Below are 8,846 nucleotides of genomic sequence, written 5' to 3' on the forward strand. Positions count from 1 at the left end.
TAGTGAACTATTCCAGGGTACCCCGTAAGTGTGCATTGCTGTGCATAATTGAAGAAAATTAAAGTGTCTCTGCATGTCTTGGAATGAGCGGAGATGGATCAGAGAGTGTATGAACTCCATTGTTACTCCACTAGGGAAATGAGATTGGACGCCCTCCCAACTGAAGACCAGAATTATGAAATATGGGCAAATGGAGGTACCAGTTAGGTGAAATTTGCAGAACTTTTGCAGCACAACACCAAACTGAAATTAACTCAGTGATGATGGAGCCGAATTTCTACTTAGACTGTTTGATAGAAATATTGGAATATATTGTTTTTAGAGAAGGAGCTGTTTTTGATTGCAGAATGAATCATTCCTAGCAGAAAAGAGGGCCAACTTTTGGCCAAAAGGACAGATAAAACTCAGACAGAGCAATAGGAGTATTTGGTGCTCATTATAATCTATCTCTGAGGTATATAGAGCCGAGTAGAATGCCCAGAAGTTGTTATTGACCTCTACTGGATCAGTGCACAAAATGCCTGTAGAAGATTTTCGTAGAAGATAATTGGTGTGATGTTTGCCAATTTTGTCTATTTCTACGAATGAGGAAGTCAGCTCTATGTCTGAGTAAATGGTTAAGATCTTTAAAACTTCTCTCTTAAGAACTAGCTCAGGGTCAGACACGCAGTGTCATACTGATCTCCAGTTCAGCAATTTTCTTTTCCAAATCTTGAATCTTGTGTTTCAATCTGGTTTGTGTAGATTAGAGGCAAAACCAATTGTTTCATCCCTAATGAACCCTTTCACCGCATCCCACAAAATACTGGGATCGTGCACAGATGGTTTATTAGGCTAATTACAATAAACTCATCTAGATGTTCATTCATTTCCTGCAGGAATGATTCATTCTGCAGAAGGGTGGAGTTGAAACGCCAACGTGCAGCCCCGTTTAGGAGTTCGCTACTCTGCCAAAGAGATCGCTACTCGGCCAAAGACCGCCCTGTGGTCAGAGAGAGACACAGGAAGTAAATCAAAAAGTCTTATCATACATTTGGATATAAAAATATAATCTAAGCGAGAGAATGAAGTGTTGTGATGATGAAAAACAAGTGAATTCTCTCACAGAAGGGTTGGAAGTACGCCACACGGCGACCACAGCGCAATCACTAGCTAGCCCATTTCCTTAGTGCAGAGGATGCCAGGCGTTGCTCTCTCCCCTCAGTAACCCGAGTTCTATCCAACGTGTGTAGCCATTAAAAATCACTCCCTATTATTAAACCAAAATCTGACAGTTCTTTATATTATTCCTCATGAATCATCTTTCTCCAATCGGTGAGATTCCTGAAAGAAGGAGACCACGTCTATCTTTTTTCTCCACTGGAAGTCCAAGGTGCTTGTGCGTTTATGAGGAATATTTAGGTCCCACCCATTCCAAGAAAGGAGTGTTAGTCATGCTAGTCATGGCGATCTAGATGAAAGGAACAACGTTAGAGATTCTGCCTCTGATAGTTCGTGGAAGAGGTGGTGTTCAGACTTGTGGATAAGCTTGATGACTGCCGGGTAAAGCAGGAATGCCTCACAGCACGAACTCCAAGCCCGGTTCATGAGTGCAGGGTAGGAGGGTCGTCTGAGCCTTGAGGTGTACTCGCTGTAGTCCGCTGTAAAACGGATGGTACGCCCCCCGACGATCTCCACGGGAGATTTTCTTGACTCTTGGAGGATACGGTCTCTGTCTGTGAAGTGTAGGAATTTGATTGTCATGGTCCCGGGAGGTGATGAAGAATCTAGAATCTGGAGAAGACTAAGAGAATCTAGAATCTAGAGAAGACTAAGAGAATCTAGAATCTAGAGAAGACTAGAATCTAGAGAAGACCTAGAACCATTTAGTGAAGTTGGCAGTAAGGTAGGATACAGCATTCCCTGATACTGCTCTCTCCTTTAGATAGATCAGTCGCAGGTTGTCCCTTCTGTTCCTATCCTCGATGGATGGCAGTTTGGATTTGAACTGAACTAGCGATTTGCTGTGTTGGGAGGAAGTAGAGGCCTCAATTTCTTTACACGCTCCTCCTGTAGCTTGAAGAGGTGATATTGCGGTTGGGTACTAATCTTCTCAGTGTTTGGTCAGGGTTGCGCTTCCATGGTTTCCAGTTGGGTCTCCAGCCGATCGAACCGTTCGTTAGAGTTCTTCGCTATACGGTAGACTGAAGTATCTTTTTAGTGCAGCCTCTAAAAAGATACTTTTTTAGAGGCTATTTTTGCACGATCGGCCAGCCATCGCGGACAGCAATAAATAGTCTATTAAACTTAAAACTGGTTTGTTTACAGTAACTTTCCAAATAAACATTTCGATCAGCGTGTAGCGGATGCTACTGATGGACAGTTACATAATTCACGAATATGTTTGTATATTGGGAATTGAGTGTGGGCCCTTTAAGGCTGAGTCACAAAGTTGTGAAATAGGGGATTTCACGTAAGTGAAATCAGTTGTTTTCATATGGACTACGTTGGTGAAAGCACCAAGTTGTGTGGGGAAAATGAAAAGCAGACACTCTGTGTTTACATGCCTTGTACATGTCTCTCCTTTGTTAACTAAACATTTTCAGTGTTGATTGTTACTTTCCATAAACATTATTGTACACAGACAGTAGCAGGTTGTACTGTCGTTTTAACAGCTGTTACACTCGTTAACTTAGCACTATTATCTAAGGTTGAGCAACATTCTTTTAACAAGATGAGCCTCACAACTGGTTTGTAACACCGCACCTTGTCGCCGGCAGACCTTTTCTGGACCTGACCACCGTAGCAGGTAGGACAGCTGGCACTGTCTGTCTTTTGAACCTAGCTCAGGGCTAGCTAGCTACCTAGCTCTCTACTCCATTCTTCAATTATTCTCCTATAACTCCTACTACCTGTTGTTATTGAAGCTATTGTCGCTGTCCCAGCTGGGAAATATAATAGGATATTCCTGGTCCAAATAAACATATGAATCTTTCATTCAGGAGAAAAAAAGGATGTGAATTTGATCACAGACAGGATTCAGTTCGTTCATCTGACACAGAACACTTGTAAAGTGGTGGTGATTAGCGTCTAAACATATATGACAAGTGGTCAGTAACCAGCGACTGTCGTCATCATAGCAATCCAGTATACAAATCAGTCTGTCTTGTGAACTTGTGATTTATGGTAATATCAACTTATATAGAACTTATATCTCTCAACACCTGACTCACTGCACTAACCCTGCCAGACGTACTGTACTTTAATATAAGTTGCAAATATTGACTATTCTTGTCTTGTGGTTATGTGTGTACATGTCCATGTGGTAGTTATGTGTAATGTGTGTATGTTTTTGACACTGCTGTATTGAGCTGTTCCACCTGTACCGAAAACAAATTCCGCCGTGTGGTCATTAAACGATTCATTCATTCATTCATTATATAACGTTAACAGGCCTAATATATATATTTTTAAAAATATTCCATTCCATGCATTCCAAAGAGCCTGTCCTCTTTTCTACCTCCACCAGCCTCCCCTGAGTGGGTGAGTGAGGATGAAGAGCGGGAAGGAGAGGACAGTTCCCAGGACAGGGTACTCCGTACTCCGGATGCCAGACAGTCTTACTCAGAGAGCTGATGCCACAGATCTTCCTCTAGCTACACAGAGTGATTTCATGAATGAGAGCAGACAGGAAGTAGCGTTGTACAGCAGCAGTCCCCTGAGCACAGCCAGAAGCTTAGGCGCGCTTGACCCGCTCCATCCCTCCATCCCTCCATCACTCCATCCCTCCATCCCTCCATCCCTCCATCCCTCCATCTACTGCCTCACATTAATCAACGGGAGACAGAAACACGAACGAGGGGTGGCGAGAATAGGGCCTTTTACATTTAAAACGGGAGTAGGTGATGGGCAATTAATCACACAACCGCTAACCTCGTCTCCGGGCTATCGCAAACAGAGCATACAGTATACACCTGGAATAACAACAAAGCAAACCTGGCCTTAGTGGGATTACATTTACAGAGTAAAATATTTGTTATTATTTGTTTTCAGTGAATCAAATAAGGGGTGTCCAGAAATATAGCCCGGGTGAGCCCCTCAACCAGGTCTCGGGGTGGTAAAAGGGTAGCCCCTCGGCCCCCGAGCCTGGTGGAGTGGAGAGGAAAACAACAACCCATACGCCGAAGTGAATCACATGACTGCAAGGTGTAGCTCTGAATCAGGAAGTGTAGTGTGGTGTGCAAGCACTGGGGGTGTACAACGGGAGAGGATTGCCATGAGCCAGAGACTATGCACCATCCGTTTTCGACACTCTTTCTACTGACTTACTAACGAAGGCCGAGTTTGATGTGTTGATCCACTAGACCTTTGACGCATTTGGCCGAAGTGTCTGAGAACACATAGGTACACACAGGTCCAATCCCATTTCATCCCTTGGCCCTCCGTTTTATCCCTACCCCTCCGTTTTGCACATTCACGTGTAGGGTAGGGGTGTCCCAGTTCTTGTTTTCATGTATTCTGTCATAAACTGGCCTGATAATGAAGCATTGTTCTTTTTTTATTTGATGACTTGTTTGAACGATTGATAGCGTGAAACTTAAGTTGTCAACGAATTGCATCAAACGTCCATGCTTTTCTATGATACTACTGGTGACGTATCAGGGTCTTGAAGGGTTATCCCATTTCATAGGGGAAGATTTTCAACCACTACCCCTTATGACTCTGTTTCCGAAAGGCAAACCGAAAAGCGAGTGGCACTCCAAAACGAGGGGTAGAGGGGTAAAAAGAGAAATGGGATAGGGCCATAGTGTATGGGCAACAGTTAAAGTTGTGACATTAATACTAGATTGTGGCTGACCCCTCACATCCAGCTCACAGCTCGTTTACATTACTCCCTTCTGGACAGCGGTACAGGGCCACCAGGACAAAAACATCACGACACTTGAACAGATTCTTCCCCAAAGCCACAACCCTCCTCAATAACTGCTGATCATTGCACCTTGCACTTTACATGTTCTTGCACTTAGTTGTACAGTATTTATTCATAATATCCACTCATATTGGTACTGTATAGGCCAGCCAGGCTGGTGTCAGGCACCAAAATGAGGGACCACATCTCCCCTGTCCTCATCTCCCTTCACTGGCTCCCAGTGAAGAAGAGAGTGAAGTTCAAAATCTGCACCTTTGTTTTTAAAGCTCTCAACAGTCTCGCCCCACCTTACATCAAGGACCTCCTGGACCAGTCTACCTCCTCAAGGCCCAGACCCAGGCTCAGGTCCGACGCCCAACTCAGCCTGAGGGTCCCACGTACCAACCTCAAGAGGAAGGGTGACCGTGCCTTTGCGGTGATAGCACCGACCCTGTGGAACGCGCTCCCTTCTGCCATCAAGTTTGCCCCCACTCTGGACTCCTTTAGAGCCAAGTTAAAAACCCACCTCTTCCAAAATGACATTCCCTAAATCTACTCCCTATTTGTTGTGAATTGTATGCCTGAGTTTTACGTTTAAGTCGTCTGTGTCTGATTGCTCTCTGTGTTCCTTGTCTTTGTCTTTATCTGTTCCTTTACCCGGGCTGCGCCCCGGGCCGATGTAAAAGTTGGATGGGGGGCGCATTATAAATGAAATTAACATAACATAACATAACATATATATTGTCTTGAGTATTGTCGTGTTGTCGTCTTGTTGTTGTATGTACTGTAGCTTGTTTAGTATGGTTGAATACCAAATCATGTTCCTAGTGCACTGCACATGGCGAATAAAGTTTAATAAAATTGAATTGAATAGAAGGGGGGGACTGACTCTCACTGTTGTCCAGGGTGATGAGGAAGATCCTCTGGATCATGTGGTTCACGTTCAGCTGCTCACACAGTTCCTGTCTGGAGCGGAAGGAGCGGCTGATCTCCGCCACAGAGTCGTCATTGTCCTCGATGCTGTCAGACACAGAGTTCTCAGACTCTGACTGGCTCTCCGCCGAGTCCTCCGCTGCAACACAGAGAGTGACGTTAGCCAACTGGTGACGTTAGCCTAACTAGTGATGTTAGCCAACTGGTGACATTAGGTTAGCCAACTGGTGACGTTAGGTTAGCCAACTAGTGATGTTAGCCAACTGGTGACGTTAGGTTAGCCAACTAGTGATGTTAGCCAACTGGTGACGTTAGGTTAGCCAACTAGTGACGTTAGGTTAGCCAACTGGTGACGTTAGGTTAGCCAACTAGTGATGTTAGGTTAGCCAACTAGTGACGTTAGGTTAGCCAACTAGTGACGTTAGGTTAGCCAACTGGTGACGTTAGGTTAGCCAACTAGCTAGTGATGTTATGTTACCCTACCAAATTAAGCTTAACGTTAGCTGGGAAACCAGCCTTGGATATGTGTACCTACCTGTATGTTTATTCTCATCAGTGAAAAAATGTAATTACATTTGTCGCCGTTTCCCCCACCACCACCACCACCACACACACCACACACACACACAATGTCATTGTATATTTAAATTACACAATAGACGCTTTACGACCAGCAGTGTCTGTATGTCCCAAATGTCACAGTGTGTAGGAGGCTTAAAGCATAGAGAGTGTGTGTGTGTGTGTGTGTGTGTGTGTGTGTGTGTGTGTGTGTGTGTGTCGCCCTTGCCCTAAACCATGCCCATCATAGCCCTGTTTGGCCTCATAAGGACCAGGAGGGTAGAGGAGGCTAAGAGAGTTTTAAGGCACCGAACAGGCCTGGAGTAAACCTTGTTGAAAGCCCAGGACTGATTTGTAGAAAAAGCAATAGGCTAGGTGCACGATGTCCACTACTTCCTGAAAGGCACCTTGCATGAACATATCCTGTCTCACTCTATTGGTTTAATTGATTAATCAGCTGTGCACTGTGTGTTCCAACAGTTTACCGCACAGCTGATTAATCAATTAAACCAATAGAGTGAGACAGGATATGTTCATGCAAGGTGCCTTTCAGGAAGTAGTGGACATTGTGCACCTAGCCTATTGGCCTTGGCATGCACAGAGTAAAAGCCCCGCTGTGGAAAGCGAGACTAAGGTAAACCAGACTATACTACTCACAGGGTGGTTCACATTGCTGCGTCTGTTTCTGACCCGACGCGAACTGTTTGGCGTCGGCGACGGAGCTGAAGAGGGCAGCGAAGGGGTTGCGGGAGATGTTCTGGTTGTTGTTGCCCTGGTCAGTCATCTCACTGGAGCACCAACTCCATCCACCGGTGATGCTGCCCGCAAACCTAGACAGAAAGATTGTAGATAGCATCATTAGTATCACTCACTGTATGACCACCAGCCTGGAAAGAGAATCTTAGAGATACACACAAGGTATCTATGTCTGTCTGTCTGTCTGTCTGTCTGTCTGTCCTAATTTTACAAATATGTGAGCCAGAGGAGCATGGACAGACAGTGGAGAATGTATTGAGGCTGACAGACAGTCATCGTCGTCATCATCATCATCTTCATCACACCACACCACCAACCACCTGACACACGAGTCGACAACCATGATCTGATCATAACACAGAAGAAGTCATCTCGCAACGTTAACCAGCAAGCGAGCTGTAAGCACTAAGCTAACTATCTATACATACTGCTAACATATCGTGACGTTAGAATTATAAGGTTCTATCTCAATTTTTGTCAAAATGTAGTTTTTTACATAATCTGATCCATTAGGTGTTTATTAATGCCTGTGTGGTGTTATTTTTTAAATGTTGACATTTTTTTAGTTAAAATACAAAGGTTCCATCTCACAGAACATAATGGAATGTAAAAACTTTGACGCTCAATATCTCTGAACTGCCCTAAACGGAGATAGAACCTTATCATTCTAAACGGAGATAGAACCTTATCATTCTAAACGGAGATAGAACCTTATAATTCTAAACGGAGATAGAACCTTATCATTCTAAACGGAGATAGAACCTTATCATTCTAAACGGAGATAGAACCTTATCATTCTAAACGGAGATAGAACCTTATCATTCTAAGCGGAGATAGAACCTTCTCATTCTAAACGGAGATAGAACCTTATCATTCTAAACGGAGATAGAACCTTATCATTCTAAACTCACGTGACCTGTCAATCATGTCAACGTTAGTAGCTGGATTACTATTGACAGTTGACACATGATGCTAGCAGGCTAACTGTTACCTGACCAACCAAATGTCATATTACCACACAACCACAGCGACAAATGCGAGGTATATCTACGAATTGTAACACTAGTTCTCAATAGAAACATTGCATTAGCTAAATAAATACTCAATACAGACAGAAGTTGTACATACGATACAACCATGTAACTGTCAGCAAGCAGGCTACAAGTTCCAGCTAGCTAGCAGCTGTCATTAGCCAGGTAAGCTGTCGCACAGCCCTGCACATAATAACGTAATTTAAGTCACAATAACCGTAATTACTTGTATTTATGACATAACTATATGTCAAAGTAGAAGCATATTAACATACCTGGATTAACAGCAAAGATCAAAGGTGTGTTTAAAACAGTTGAAGCTCTCAGTTCCTCAGTAAACACAGAGGAGGAAGACGCTGGGAGACACCTTCACATTAAGAGTTTCTGCTTCTTCTGCTCTGATTTGACGGTGGGTCATAACCAACGTGTCTAGGCGAACAGCGCCACCTACTGTACCGGAGTACTAACATCAGGGATTTACATACTCCAGGAAATATGAATGAATGAATGAATGAATGAATGAATGAATGAATGAATGAATGAATGAATGAATGAATGGTCTTTATTGTCATTAATACAGTACAGGTACCAAACAACGAAATTTGTGAGGGGTGGCTCCCCTGGTGCTAGGAAAAAAATACTAAAAACAAGAAGGGAAAAGAGCTGGTTTACATAAATAA

General features: G+C 43.7%; 1 protein-coding gene across 2 annotated transcripts in view; it reads right to left on the reverse strand.

Annotated features, from left to right (window-relative positions):
• Positions 1 to 7,163, reverse strand: part of ube4a (ubiquitination factor E4A) — a gene marked incomplete at its 5' end in the record, with an annotated part of 31,520 nt that extends 24,357 nt beyond the window's left edge. The window contains 2 exons of one of the 2 annotated variants that reach the window (XM_080548796.1): positions 5,784 to 5,960; positions 7,049 to 7,163. In XM_080548796.1, the coding sequence (XP_080404922.1) occupies positions 5,784 to 5,960; positions 7,049 to 7,163 (292 nt within the window). Of the gene's footprint in view, positions 1 to 5,783; positions 5,961 to 7,036 lie in introns of both variants that reach the window. The other variant, XM_080548795.1, reaches the window with a different exon arrangement.
• Positions 7,164 to 8,846: the final 1,683 nt, after the last annotated feature.

This window comes from Nansenia antarctica (genome assembly GCF_963989245.1).
Source record: "Nansenia antarctica genome assembly, chromosome: 19".
Classification (NCBI taxonomy): Eukaryota; Metazoa; Chordata; class Actinopteri; order Argentiniformes; family Microstomatidae; genus Nansenia; species Nansenia antarctica.